At 31.3% G+C, this 15,224-nt stretch overlaps 1 protein-coding gene across 1 annotated transcript; it reads right to left on the reverse strand.

Annotated features, from left to right (window-relative positions):
• Positions 1–4,022: 4,022 nt before the first annotated feature.
• Positions 4,023–8,833, reverse strand: LOC130804405 (methylsterol monooxygenase 1-1-like). The gene is made up of 5 exons (XM_057668826.1): positions 8,389–8,833; positions 7,244–7,566; positions 4,846–4,993; positions 4,495–4,527; positions 4,023–4,207 (listed from the first exon to the last, which is right to left on the reverse strand). Exons 1-5 carry the CDS (start codon positions 8,716–8,718, stop codon positions 4,169–4,171), a joined length of 873 nt encoding a protein of 290 aa, XP_057524809.1. The 5' UTR covers positions 8,719–8,833; the 3' UTR covers positions 4,023–4,168.
• Between the last annotated feature and the right edge of the window lie 6,391 nt (positions 8,834–15,224).

Genomic DNA, 15,224 nt, shown 5'->3' on the forward strand with positions numbered 1-15,224 from the left:
ATCGGACTGCGGAATATGTCTGATGCGCTTTATGATGTTCTACCTGCCACTCCCCTCGGTCGTCTACCCTACATTATGCACCAACACTGTGCTTTCATAGGTGGCAGCCGGATACGAACACCTTCCAAATGCCATGGGGGGAGATGATGATTATGTTGCACGACGTGCAACGCATATTGGGCATAGGTATTGAAGGTTCACTACCGGCTGAACCTGCTGAGGGGGAGTGGAAGGGCGCTATTGCTGGTCTGTTTGGGGAGCCCATATCCGAGCTACGACAGAAAGGCATATTCACCAGCGGTGGCATCAACGTTGCTGAAGTTATGCAGTTGTGCCACCGGCCCCAGGCTAACCCAGTCGACAACCTATTACATGGCTATTGTCGGCTCTACACTGCTGGCGGATAAGACCAGAACCGACATGTGACCTCACTCGATACTAGCCGTTAACATCGATCAGGATGAGATCGCCTGGGGTGCAGTGACGCTGGCCTACATGTATCGGCAACTGGGAATTGCGTCTAGGGTTGGTTGTAAGACCATTGCTAGTTGCCTGACATTGCTTCAGACATCGATTTACGAGTACTTTTCGTCCTTCCGCCCTCATCCTCGTCAAGAAGATGTGCCTAATAAGACTAGGGCGGAGATATGGTCCACGCCCAAGCCAGGTCATGAGATCAACAGGCTGAGGGACTGCAGGAGTATATTGGACTCCATGACGGAAACTCAGATATTGTACATCACATCACACTTTCTTATTCATGTTATTTTAATTTATAGATTATTTGTATATGTTAATTTTGCATGTATGCAGGTGGAATGGAATCCGTACATGACTTCTCTAAGGGAATTGCTAAATGAGCACCCACGCACCACCTACATCGAAGGTATCACTTGCTTTGATATCGTCGAGGTGTATTTGCCAGAGAGGACAGTGCGACAAGTCGGCTTTGTGCAGGCTATTCCCCCCTCCTATCAGACCAACCCAGGCTATACGACCGGCACACAGTATCTATTCCGTGACCTTTGCTTCTTCGCCTATTTACACGGAGGCATGGAGTAGGTTCCCCTATTGTGGCCGCCTTGGTGATCAGGCACTTCATCGGGCATCTGTTCCATCAGAGGCTGATCCTAGTTACGTTGACTGGTTCAGAGTGTCCTCCTACCCCTACGTCCTCCCCGGCGAAGGACCGAGTGCCGGTTTTGGTCCAGCTGAAAGCAGAGCGGAATACGTTAGTTTTTTTAATTTATTTGTTTTCTATTATGTGTTTGTGTTATTTAGATGCTGTTTAATATCTTATTCACAAATTTTTTCTTTTATTTATTATTATTTTTTTTTACAGTTTCTAAATGAATGACTGAGTCGAGTCGCTCCATTGGTGAGACTGCCTCCTGTTGCAGAAATGACACTCCGAGAAAGACATGCTTTTGATGTATAAGTTTCTGATATTAGAGATTTATGTGTCGAATGGTAAGCTTTTAAGGGCATGGCCCTTCATAGACTGTTGGTTTTTGTAATAGAAAACTAATGCTTTTTACATTATAGTTAAATTAATTTACATCAATGCTTTTATTAATTTACATCAATTCTATACATATTGAACGTCCTTCTCTTTGTTTATAAGGAGCACGTGTAAATTGAAAACCAATTGTTATTGTTATCTTATTGGCCCAACTATGTAATTTATCTACGGAATCAAATTCCCTATCCGTAACAAATCTACCAAAGTAATCTATATTGTCTCCTAAGTTTTCAAAGTCCTGCAAATTTCAAATATAAAATAAACAATATATTAGGTTATTAAAAAATTATACATACAAACATTAATAATAAAAATATTCAATAATAAATAAAAATTATAATTTACTTTGATAATTAATATTAAAATAATAATAATAATAATAATAATAATAATAATAATAATAATAATAATAATAATAATAATACAAATTAATATTAAAGAAAAAATATAATTTGCTTTAATAATTAATATTAAAATAATAACAATAAAAAATATAAAATACAATAATTGTAATAATAATAAAACAAATTAATATTGTAAATTAGAAAATAAAATACAACTTATATTAAATAATAATAATAATAATAATAATAATAATAATAATAATAATAATAATAATAATAATAATAATAATAATAATAATAACAATAATAATAATAATAAAAATAATAATAATAACAACAACAACAACAACAACAACAACAACAACAACAACAACAACAACAACAACAACAACAACAACAACAATAATGATAATGATAATATTAATAATAATAATAATAATAATTATAACAATAATAACAAGAAAATAATAATAAATTAGAAAATAAAATACAACGTATATTAAATAATAATAATATAAATTACTAAATAAATAAAAAATTATTTATATAATTTACATAATAATAATGTAAATAATCAAAAATAAGTAAAAAAAAAAAGGAGTCGCACCGGCTTTTTTTTTTTTAAAAGACAATCATTCAGATCGATTTAAGTACGTACCTGATCCGATTCATAGTCGCTTTCATTAGCCATTGTAAATCGATTCCAGCAATCAGCTTGTTTAAAATCAAAAAACGTTTTTAGAGAGATTTTAGAGAGATAGTACCGTGTTTGACTTCATATATCATGCAAGGGCGCTACTGAAAATTCAATATATATAGGATCACGATAAAAATGTTCGGGATTACGTTTAAACTTTAAATTTAATATTTTTAAAGTGATAATACTGTTATTAAGTGAGATTTACGTTTGTTAAACAAATTTTAAGTCCAGGGGGAAAATCGTAATTTCAATAGGGGTGGCGATCAAATGAAAAGGGTGGCAATGAATAATAATGCCCTAAAATAATTAACATGATGTTTGTTGAAAGATTGAAACAAATAACCAAGTTTAACAAAAAAAAAAAGAATAAAAATAAAAATGAGATTCATGCAAACTTAATTCAAAAAATAAGTGTCTTTATGTTCGAGTTTAAGGTCAGGTATGTTCGCTGTTACTAACAGTGGACAAAGTAGCTAATAAAAAAGTCTAAATTCTTTGTTCGCTGTTACTAATAGCGAACAAAAGGGTGATAATATCATAATGTTGAAAGGGACAAAAAATAGAAATCATGTTTGTTCGCTGTTAGTAACAGCGGAAACAAATATATATATTTTTTTGTCTCTTACAGCGTCATGACATTATCTCCCTTGTGTTCGCCGTTAGTAACAACGAATAAAAAATTTGACTTTTTTTTACCATGTTCGCTGTTAGTAACAGCAAATATACCTAAGCTTAAACTCGGACATGAAAACGCTTAATTTTCTAAATTAAGTTATCTCGAAGCTCATTTTTAAATTTATTTATTTATTTATTTGTTAAAATTGCTAATTTGTTTCAAATTTTCACTTTTGTTGATACGGTGGTTCATCTCCTCTATACGCAACCGGGGAGATAAGAATAACTTCACAGTTCACACCATCGAGTGGAATGTCATTAAAAGCAAAGCTTTACAGTGAACTACGAAAAGAACTTGGAATATCCTGAATCCTGGTTAAACACAAATCGGCTCCCTAACCTCAGAAATTTACCAAAACCAACCACTCTTCAGCACCATCAAACTGCGGCAACCGCCAATTTTCGCCTACGTTTGGAAGGAAGAGGTTTGATTTTTGGGGTCTAAAGTTGGCTTAAGCAAATTTAAGAAGGAAACATTGCACAGTAAATTGACCAGAAAGATTATATCAGACACATTAGTTCACTAAATGTAGGGTTTACACAAGTTGGAATAATAGAACACATATTTGTTTCAATTGAATTTGTAATGACCTTCACTTCTTACTACATGTATATACACCATCATAGACACAAGTTAGACGGCCATGCACACTTCATAAATTTCTTCAGCCCATACAGGGTTAAAACACGGCTACAAATAAAAAATAGCGAGTACAAAACTACAACATATTTTAGCAACCCCGGCCCCCTCCCCCTCCCCCTCCCCCCCCCCCCCCCCCCCCCCAAAAAAAAAAAAGAAAAGAGCGAACATCTGATAAGTCACAGTTGTATAATCAGCTCAGCTCTGTATAGCGGCGAGCTTCATATACTTGTAACCTTGGCAGAAAATCAACCCAGAGGAGAAACAATGATCCTCAAGGGTTATTCCTAATCGTATTTTCCGTTGCTGCTTGATTCTTCTTTCAACTGCAAGAAAACCATTCACCATAATTATTCATAGATTCGACACACTATAATATATAGTCTAGAAGTAGACGCTTGACAAACTTATATCTTAATGCGCTAAAACTCGATCTGCAATGAAATATAAAAAGCAACTATAAAACTAAAACCAATCTTATTTTGTAACTAGTACTTATGAGTAAAAGTTTTAACTGATCATGCTTAAAGTAATCAAATTGGTCGAGGGTTGTTCGCCTTCTAACTTGTTTAATACAATACGTTGATCACTCAAAGTAGTGTCAGTAATATACCTTTGCAAGCAGCTTTTTCTGGTAACGATAGCCCTATAAGCCAAAAGATAGAAAGGCATCAGAAATAGATAAGTAGCAACAATGCCAAAGTCTTATGAAGCAATGTATAGTGTAAAAACAAGACTGCACCGCATCGTGTCGGCTGTGTTGTAAAGGAATTCAAAAGAAAAAAATTAAACCGATATTTCCTAGATGTAAATAAACCGCATTTTGGACCGTTTTGAGAGATACCTCATGTTTTCGGCCGATATTTGCATCACACTAGTTACCGCATTTTTGCACTATGGATCATATGCAAAAAAAAAAAAAAAAAAAAAAAAAACTGACAGCAGAAAATGGAAACCAAATTACCTTATCAGTCCCATAGATGTAATCACAGTAGGTGAAAACTGAAGCAAAATTACTTTGGCTTTGTCCTCCAACATAATGATGGTAATCATGGTACTCAGCACCTCCATAAAATGGAATATACTTGGTGGGACTCCATGGAAAATCATATCTGGAACACAACGGATAAACAATTCATAACAGCTTCAACAACAATGAAATTTCAACCTTCCCTGTCTGAAAGCCCAAATTAACACTTCTACAATCATTGTTGCTTATTCAGGATTACAAAACGGAAAGAAAAGGGGGCAGGAGTGCAACGTTTAGTTTCACCTCAAAACATAAGAAAGTAGCACAAGTAACCAACAAGATTATCAAGAACGGGCACCATCATGGCAAGTAAGAATGCTACTCCTATAAACATCCACTAGTGAGACATTACAGCAGCTAGATAAAGATGTATGTCATCATTGTATTATATATGCATTAGGCTCGTTGCTTTCGTGCAACAAAACCTGTGTAACATGATTCACTAGTTAATTCGCTTTTTGAATTCGCAATTCGCGTAAAATACCCCTAAATTAGCCCAAAACCAACCATACTTTGCTTTTTTTGATTCGCGATTCGCAAGAATGGACATTGAACTAAACTATCATTTCAAACATTAATACAGGTTTACACTATTGATCATTATTGAATTAGGAGAATAAAATGAAATCTTAATATGGTTAGTTCTAGTGAGTTTGTTCACAACAGCATAGGAAATCTCATAATCACAAACTCGTAAATTAAGAGTGAAATGTACTAAAGGTCAAAGCACACAGGAAAAGCTACCCAAAGATAGCACACTTGTACAGCCAAAAGCTACTAAAACATATCCAAAGCCTAAAGCAAAAAGGCCGCATCAGTCATTATTTAAAATGATTAGTGCCTTCTATAAAATGGGTCACACTTTAAAGACAAGCATCAAAAGAAACTATACATTCAAGTTATTTAAATCACATCAATAAGATTTTCAAATTCTTTTTTGAAGATATTTACTACAGATGATATCTATCATGTCACTTTCTCAGTCAATAATTAGAGCTGGCTAAATAGGTTCTGTTCACGTCTGGCCTCAGGTTCTATGGAGGGTGTTTCAGGTTGTTCAAAATGAATATTCAAGAAAACAACTTAGAAAAAGACTATTGCATGATATGTTGAAGTGAAAAACGAGCCAAAAAAAGTGGTTTGGTTGAATCAGGTTCGGATTATTTCATGTAGTGTTTGTGTCGTATAGGATTCCACTCAGTTATCTTGTGTCAATTACTAATCTCTCATCATGTCATTTCAGCAATTGACAATTCAACAAGAAACACCTTCTCACCTGGCAGTCCACTTGAAACATGTAAAAAAATAGAACATAATCATGATGAACCCACTTCGAAAAGAAGAATCCACACAACTCCATCATATGATAAGGATGAAATTACCTCAAAGTACAAACTAGCCTGAGGTTAGGAACTCATCCAAGGTAAAAAACCACCTCATTTTCTACTTAGTTTAAGATTTCAGGAATATGAGTAACAGAATTAAAATCATCTCCTAAATGATCTTAACTTAACTAGATGTTTCCAAGCAAAAGCGTATCCTAAATGACAAGCAAGAAGATGCCAAGTCAATCATCATACGAAATCCAATCACAATACATGATCGTGAAACTACATGCCTAACATATAATCTGTAAAGAGTAAAATCACAAATCTCTAATCAGATACAACTACAATGCATAAACCTAAGAACAAGCAAAAAAAGTATAACAATTAAGATCATCAGACAATGACTGTAACGGCTCGTTTGGTTATTGGTGTTTGGTTATTGATATTAAGTGGAGGGAATGATGATGAAAATTTAATTTAATTTAGCTAGAAAAACTAATTGACATTGTTTATGATAAAGTTTTTCCTACTCTAATCATTAGTTTCTATACAAAATCCATTCCCATCCATCCCACTTGAAAAGCAACACAACCGGCTATATTTCAATAAATGTATTATAGAAGTATAAAAACACAATGTCAAACTGTTTTTTTAGGAGAACATTAAATTATACTGATTCAATACCAACAAATAATACTCACATACATCATTAAGTCAATGATTATAGTCATTTCATAGGTGTAATTTGGGGAGAAATGAGAAATTCAAAAGGTGTACATTGAGTCAAACAAAGTAATCAAACTTTTAATTAGATCACAGTGAATAACAAGCATGGCGCCAATAAAGATTCATTAAATCCATATTACTTTCTTGATAGTCTACTTAAAACATGCAAGAAAAGAAGTGCACAAAAGTGATTAGCAACTATTTACAATCATCATTATGTTAAAATGAATGAACATTACAAAATCGGGAAAAAAATGCAAGGGACATAGCATGCGTACCCGCTGTGCGTTTCAATCGCCTCAATCTGTCTCAGAGCAATCCATAACCAAAATGTAATCATGTGACCAGGAACCATGGCAGGGCCAAGAAACGACGGAATCCCAAGGAACAAAATCTCAGCCCAATGTGCATATGGGGCTGCAAAACCGATTGGCGCGGTGTATTCATGGTGTACCTTATGAATCTTCTCATAACCCCATTTCCCATGTAAAAATCTATGGATCCAATAATTTGTATAGTCCTCAACTATAAAATACACAATTAATTGCATCAAAATCTCCCACCCTGATGGCAATGGTAGTCCAGTCCTAATCCCAATTAACTGCCAATATCATAATCAATCAATTTAGTCCCACTAATCTGATGCTAGCAGCCAATATACTTGATTAAGTAAAAAATTAAACAATACTAACCACTCCAATAAATAATACTTACAAATCAGTACTTCTAGTAACTTTCAACAGCTGTCCAATCAATATTATGCTTTTCATCCTAAAGTATTATGACATCTTACTTGTTAATTTTCACCAATATAGTAAAATAAACATTAAGGCATTTTAAAGACTCATTTGGTTCTCTTTTTCAATTGAATCAATCTCCAAAGGTTGTCCATCCTCACCATAGACGTTAGAAACTATGATCAGGGTTCTGAGGCAGGTGGGTTGCACGACCGCAAACCGTACCCTTTAAGGAGGTTGGAGCCACTAAGATCTTCGCCATTCAATTCCTCTAGAGGTTTCATAAATCCATAATCTAATTTGACCTCACCAACAAAAAAACGAAAATAATTTCGCCAAACTTCAATAGGAATCAACCATTTACCAAATCCACAATCAATGACATGCAAACCAACCAATCATAGTCAAATCACAATTGTTAATGCAGATAAAAGAATCCAAATATGAATACAACAGTTCAACTCAAGCATTTACTATTATTCAACATGCAAACAACAAACTTCACCTCATCTGACCCCATCAACCACCCAAAAAAAATCAGAACCTTTTTCCGGAAAATCTTGAAAAAGAAAAGACAGATTAAAGAAAAAAAGAAAACCCATTTCAGAGATCACAAATCAAACAAAACCCAGAAAAAAAAAATCACTAAAAACCAATAATTAGGTGATAAAAAGAAGAAAACCGACCTTAACAGATGGATAGGAAACGAGTTGAAGAGGGCCCACAACGAAGAAGAACATCTTCATAACAGTTTTATAACAAGACACCATCTCTGAAAACGATAATCTAACTTTAGGTTGGATTTTGTATCGTTCAACATTGGCAGCACGAAGGAGTTCAACAACAACAAGAGGAATCGGAATGAGCGAAAAAATGACAAAAAGAAAAATAATGTTATGACAATAAAGAAAATAATCAGATTTATTAGCAGAATAATTAAACCAAAGGGTTTCAGCAAAAGTAAGAGTTCGATTCAAAGCAGATTCAGCTTCCATTAAAGTAGTATAAGGCAACATTGTTGTGGCAGAGAGAATAGCAGGACTGCAGGAAGAGACTGGTTTGTTTGTTTAGAGTTGTGTTTTGGTGGAGGGTGTGTTTGGTGTGCTGGGCTGGGCTGGCAATTTGTAAAAAGAGAAAAATTAGAGTGAGATATTTAAACCCAAATTTTAATGGAGAAGGTCTTTTTAGGACACTATTTTTAGTTGGGCCGATTTATAATATATTTTTTAGAATATTATAAATACGCATTAAGAATGATGTAAGTAGATATTTAAGATATTAAAAGTAGACATTAAAAATACAGTAATTAAGCATTAAGGATAATGTAATTAGGCATTAAAAATAGAATAAATCGGCATTAATCTTTAATGGGTGAGTTGGTATCTCTATCTCTAATATTTAAAATGATGGGTGTTTACTGTTTAGGTGGAATTTTATCGTGGGAAACTACGTGAGATGTTTGTCTTATTAAACTAGGGTTTTGGACAATTCTATGCTTATCCTTTTTAATCAAGATTTAATAATCCTACTATGTTTATCTAATCTTCATATATTGTAGGAACTTGACTACTTTAGTGATTCCACCCATCATCCCATTTGGAATTGAAGTTAGAATGCCAGTTAGATGTTGATTGTTAAATATTAGATCTGTTTTTTTAAATAATTATTGGTAGTTGTCGATTTGTTGGTGTTGGATAATTTGACTAACTGAATGTGTTGGTTGATAAGTCACCTGTTTAAGTAAATTGTTTGAGTTAATTGTTATGGAGATCTGGTATGTTAGTTGTTTATTAGAGAAAACTAAAAAAACTAATGAGAAAGTTATGTATCAAAAACACTCATGATAAAAAAAAAAACGAGAGTATATGTTTAAATATTCCATCCTCTCACACTTTGTTTGAATCAGTGTTACAAGGAGTATAAAAAAGATGTCTAATTAAGCTTTATTTTTTGAGCAAACTTCAATAAAAAAGTAACAAACTACCATAAAAATAAATTGATTGTATGATTTTGGGTAGAGCAAAAACACACTTTGCATGTTAGTACCAAAAAATGCATATAATGTGCATTATTTTAATTCAATAAACAATCGTTAAAAAAAATGACTATATATAATAATGTTCAAATAAAACTATTTTTAAGTAATATTGAATTACAAAAAGTGTATTACTCTTACATTAAGAAACAATTATTATTTAATTTGTACAATGTGGAGTACATATTGCATTCAATAGAAGATTTAGACAAGTTTCTTACACTTCATCATGATTGCATATGTATTTTTTATTTCCTTTAAAAAGACTATTATTTTTTGGTATTTTCAAATACTACTTCTTTGTGACAATCCTTTTTAATATCTCAAAAAAAAAAAAAAACTTTTTAGTGATGATTTGTTTTAGAGATGATGGGATTTATATACATCTAATATAATAGTTGAATACTAGTAAGTGAAGAGAGGTGGAAGTGAGAGTAGGAACCCAAGCTCCCAAAAGCATGATGTTGTGGACCCTATGATATGTTCATTTAGGGGACAATCTCCCAAAACCTTCAATATACTATTTAGCATTAAATCTATAATTGTTTTTAAGGGTTATTGCAATTGCTAGCAATGGGATGGAATGGATGATGATGGATCATGGAATTGGTGGTTTTAGTAGTTATTATTGTTCTCATATGTGAGTTTTGTGGGCCACTTCCTAAAGTTACAACCTTTATTCATTGTGATTAAAATCCTTCAAAGTAGTAATCCAAGAGATCCTTGAAATTTTAGTTGGTAACATGTCTTTGTTATCATCCCAATTCTTATCATGTAAAAATATTAATCAAATTACTATATATTGTTGTCTTATGCTTTCATGTAATTCTACTCTTATGATATCAATTGAATATATTGTTTAATTTTAATGATCAAGTATCAATATCTAAGAGAAGAAATTATTGTTAAATATTCCTAAGTTTATATTCTTTAATACATATACATGTGATGAAAGTAACTTCAATACGAGTATTACTTTCTCTTGCTGCAGTTTATAAATTGATAGTGCATCAAACAATTGTTAAAACTGCATTTTTGAATGGTGAGTAGACGAAGAGATCTATATGGATCAATTAGAGGGTTATGTTGTCTTTGGACAAGAACACAAGGTGTGTAAGTTGGATAAAACTCTTTATAGTCTTAAATAGGGTCCTAAACGGTGGCATGAGAAATCTGGTAATCTGATCATTTCACATGGGTTAAGAGTCAATGGCAGTAATGAATGTATATATGTTAAACTTGAAGATAACATTTTCACTATTGTCTATATATATGTGGATGAATTCTTAATTGTTAGTTTAAATATTTATATTGTATATAATGTGAAACAATTATAAAATGCAGAGTTTGACATTAAAGACCTTGGTAAAGCGAATGCAATCTTTATAATAAAGATTCTGATAACTAAAAATAAAATTTCTTTGGATCAATCGGATTACGTTGAGAAAATCCTAAAGAATTATGTATATTATGACTATAAACCCGCATGTACGTACACCTTATAGTCCTAGTGAGATGAGGAAGATGGAGATGGAGATGAAGATAAATGAGATTTAACGATTACGACCGGTAAGAGTAAACAAATAAAATATTTTACCCAAAATAAAATTGAGACATTAAGGGTGTGAATAAAAGAAGTTAGGATTTTAGAATTTTGATAAATCGTCATTTGTATGTTATAGTAGGAAAAAAAAAAATTCAGGCTATCCCAACTATATACCACCATTGTTTATAAATCTTTAATTATTAGCCACTTATGATCTGTTTGGATTAAGTATAAATATTCAAGCGGTAAATAAAAGTTAAAATAGGAAAACAAAGTTATTTAGATAGTAATTAAAGAAATTTAATTGTTAGAGAGGTGGAAGAATTTGTTAGAAAGTAATGAAAAATTGATAAAATAACAATTAATTCCCTAATTTTTGGGAATAAATTCACCATAGGAAAGGGTAGCAAATGACTTTTCCTCCAAATAAGGAAAATCATCTTTTTTTTTTATTCATCTTTTTTAGTTTACTCTTAGGGGTCGCTTCAATTGGGAGTAAATATTTAAGGGAAAAAAAGTCAAACTAATATAACAAAGATAATTAAAGATGTAAATTGAGTTATTGAAATAATTGTGATAGAGGAAGAATGTGAGTAAATTAAGAAAGATGAATAAAAAAGAGGTTAATTTTTCTTATTTGGAAGTAAAGAATTCCCCTATCCCACCCTAGAGTAAATTCATACTCCAAAATAAAGGAACAGATTGTTATTTTTCTCCATTTTTCATTACCTTTTAATTAATTCTTCCACCTTTTAACATTGAAATTCCTTTAATCATTTCTTTGACTATGTTTTCCTACTTTGACTTTTATTTACCCTATTAAATATTTGCCCTCATTCCAAGCAACCCCTTATTATTCTTCATTTTTCACATTTATTTTAATTACTTCATTTGCATTTCTAATTATATTTGTTCCATCAGTTTGATTATTTTTATCTTAAATATTTATTCTCAATTCAAGCAAATTCTTAGTCTTAAAATAATAGAAACAATGTGGGTAATTAAATTCGTAAAGTACCATTAATATAACAGCTGAACAAGAATATTATTTCAATTGGAATAAATATTACTTTTTAAAAAGTTTTTGAAATTGAACTTTACCTAGTTTCTTTTTTCTCTACTAGTACCTACAATAACCTACCCTATTATTATAAGAGAAATTATCAATGGTACTCCTGTGTTTTTGCACTTTATCTTTGGCATCCCTGTGTTTTTTCGATTATCAATGGTACCCCAAGCATTTCATGCTAATTACAATCGCAACATTATTCAAGTTTTTGCTATTAAATCCTTTTAAAAACAAACCACGGTCAGTTTGTTATTTATTTACCGTTAAATTAACTATGGTTTGTTTCTAAAAGGATTTAACGGCAAGATAACGGCAAAAACTTAAATAATGTCACGGTTGTAATTAGCATGAAATATTAGGGATACCATTGATAATCGAAAAAATACTGAGGTGCCAAAGATAAAGTGCAAAACATAGAGAGTAATAATAATAATAATAATAATAAAACAAAAAAAACAGGAGAGTATACGTGCAAAATAGATCCTGAGGCGGAGCAGCACATGAAAATAGACGGCTTAGCTATGAATCTATGATCCATCAAACTCTTTCGTGTACAGATTCAACAAAACCAGCATTTTATTTGGACAATTGTTGCTTCACCAATTATGCTGTCATTTGTCTACAACACTTGAGCTGATCTTGGAGTGCGTCAATCTTACAAATCAACTTAATCCATAGAGTATTATTTTTATTGTGTATAATTTTTTAATTTTTCTTTCTCAAATTTATCCACAATCAGACTTTAAAACTTACACTTTAAAATAGAGAATTCTATAAAATAATATTCAATATGTTTGACAGTATAAAATTTTAAATAATTTAAGATTTTAATATTAAATTACATAGAAGATATTAAGGATTTAAAATTAAAAATTATTAGAAAAATATCACAATTTTTAAATTGTACTAAACTTTTAAAAAAATTGTCTATTTTTAATTCGTTTCTGCTTCTAAAATTTAATCTGGTGGAAATTGTTACACTTATGTGTACTTCTTGAACGTCCCTTTTAAGTTTTAACAATTATTTACTATAAATGAATAATGTTTGTTACACTGTATGTAAGCCATGTCACCTCACGGATATTAATATTAGTTCCTACTATTCAAGCTTGTGTGTCCCATTTTCTTTTATAGTCAAGTCACCTTAATTGTCCCATTTTTATTTTTGGTATGGGTTTTTGACTTTGATGCCCTTAGTAGCTTTATCCTATTTTCAATTATACCCTCCATTACCCATACTAATTTTCCTCCCTTACATTAAAAGCCCATAATTCCACTCTCTTTCCTACCCTTAGGGTCCACTTTTAACTCTCCTTAAAATCCGTGAAAAGTCAAATGAGACTCCTAAAGTGAATAGGAGGGAGTATGATTTAAATTTAGTTTTCATCTCTTGGTTGAATTATGAGTATTATCAAAATTTTTAATATGATAGAAGATTCGAATTTAAAATTCATATATTTTTTAATTTTATGGAAAATATTTTGTTTCTTATTACTTGCAGTATTCACTTTTTTTTTATACCTTCTAATATACGAATTCAGTGGTTAATATTTCTATTTGTCCCTAACAAGATGACAAAATTTTCTAACAAACTAACGGTTGAACTTTGAAAAAAGATTTTTAATTTCATGAAAGTTTTATTAGTAAATCCGAATTACATACATTCACTTTGTTTTATTTTGTTTATTTCTTTTTTTAATTTACTCTTGTACTCTTAATTTGTAATTGAAGTTTATTTATGATAATTTTAAAGTAAAGAGTAATTTTTAAAAATATATTTATTGTCCTTTCTATAATTTTGTAGTGAATTAATTACAATAAGCTTTTGTATCAAGTAATACCTTAGCTATGAAATTTCCTAAAATCTTTTTTTTTTTTTAGAAAATCCAATCAACAATTGAACTTAATAACAACGTATACTACATATTATAAATATTAATTAGTATATGTGTTAGTTGTATAAACTTGTTGTATACATGTGTCAAGCAGAAATTATTAACTTATTAATAATCCGTCGCATTATGAGTTTCTAAGTTTTAGCTCCTCTGAGTATCATTTAGCTATAATTTTAGGAGATATGATTGTTTCACCATGGAAAATTTTTTTTAATGGTTTAATTTGTGTGTTGATACTATATATATTTTTGCCTCTTTGCACCAAACCACTAAAACATTACATAGGTGGGTCATTAGTATATATAGTAAACTAGTTAAAGATGGGTTACTTTCATTAATAATGTAGCAAAGCACCATGTATTATAAGTATAAAATTCGTACCAAGTAACAGTTCAAATTAGCCAAGAGGCAAATCTATGCTATTTGCCACATCTATAGAAAGCATTAAGCCATTAACCATGAAGCATTAGGCTTTTCTCTCGTGGTCAAATAGTAGTTGAGAATCCATCATTTGAGGATTTTCTATTGCATTTAATGAGCCAACTATGGGGTCTCCAATGCGGAAAGGTTTTAGTACTTTCATTCTTATGTGTGCTAAAACTTGTCACAAAAGTCATCTATCCTTTTCTTTTTAGAATACATCATAAACTTAACATATGTTAGAGGACGTATATTAACATATTCTAAAGTCTTAACTATAAATTTAAATTTTGAGAAATTTTTTATATGGTAGCATTAAACTTTCATGAAACGACAATGATAGCATTTTTGTAAGATTTTTCCACTTGTTAGCATCCAGTTTATTCACTATTTAACTGTCATAGCATCTTTTGTTAAATTCTTATCAATTTACGTTTAATTCATCATTTTGACGTTTCTACCTTTATTAAGTGTTGGTTGTTGTCTTAAAAATTTTCCTTAAACCATTTTTATGCTATCAAATTTTTAATTCACCATTTTGACGTTTAATTCACTAT

Source organism: Amaranthus tricolor, chromosome 17 (assembly GCF_026212465.1).
Source record: "Amaranthus tricolor cultivar Red isolate AtriRed21 chromosome 17, ASM2621246v1, whole genome shotgun sequence".
Taxonomy (NCBI): Eukaryota; Viridiplantae; Streptophyta; class Magnoliopsida; order Caryophyllales; family Amaranthaceae; genus Amaranthus; species Amaranthus tricolor.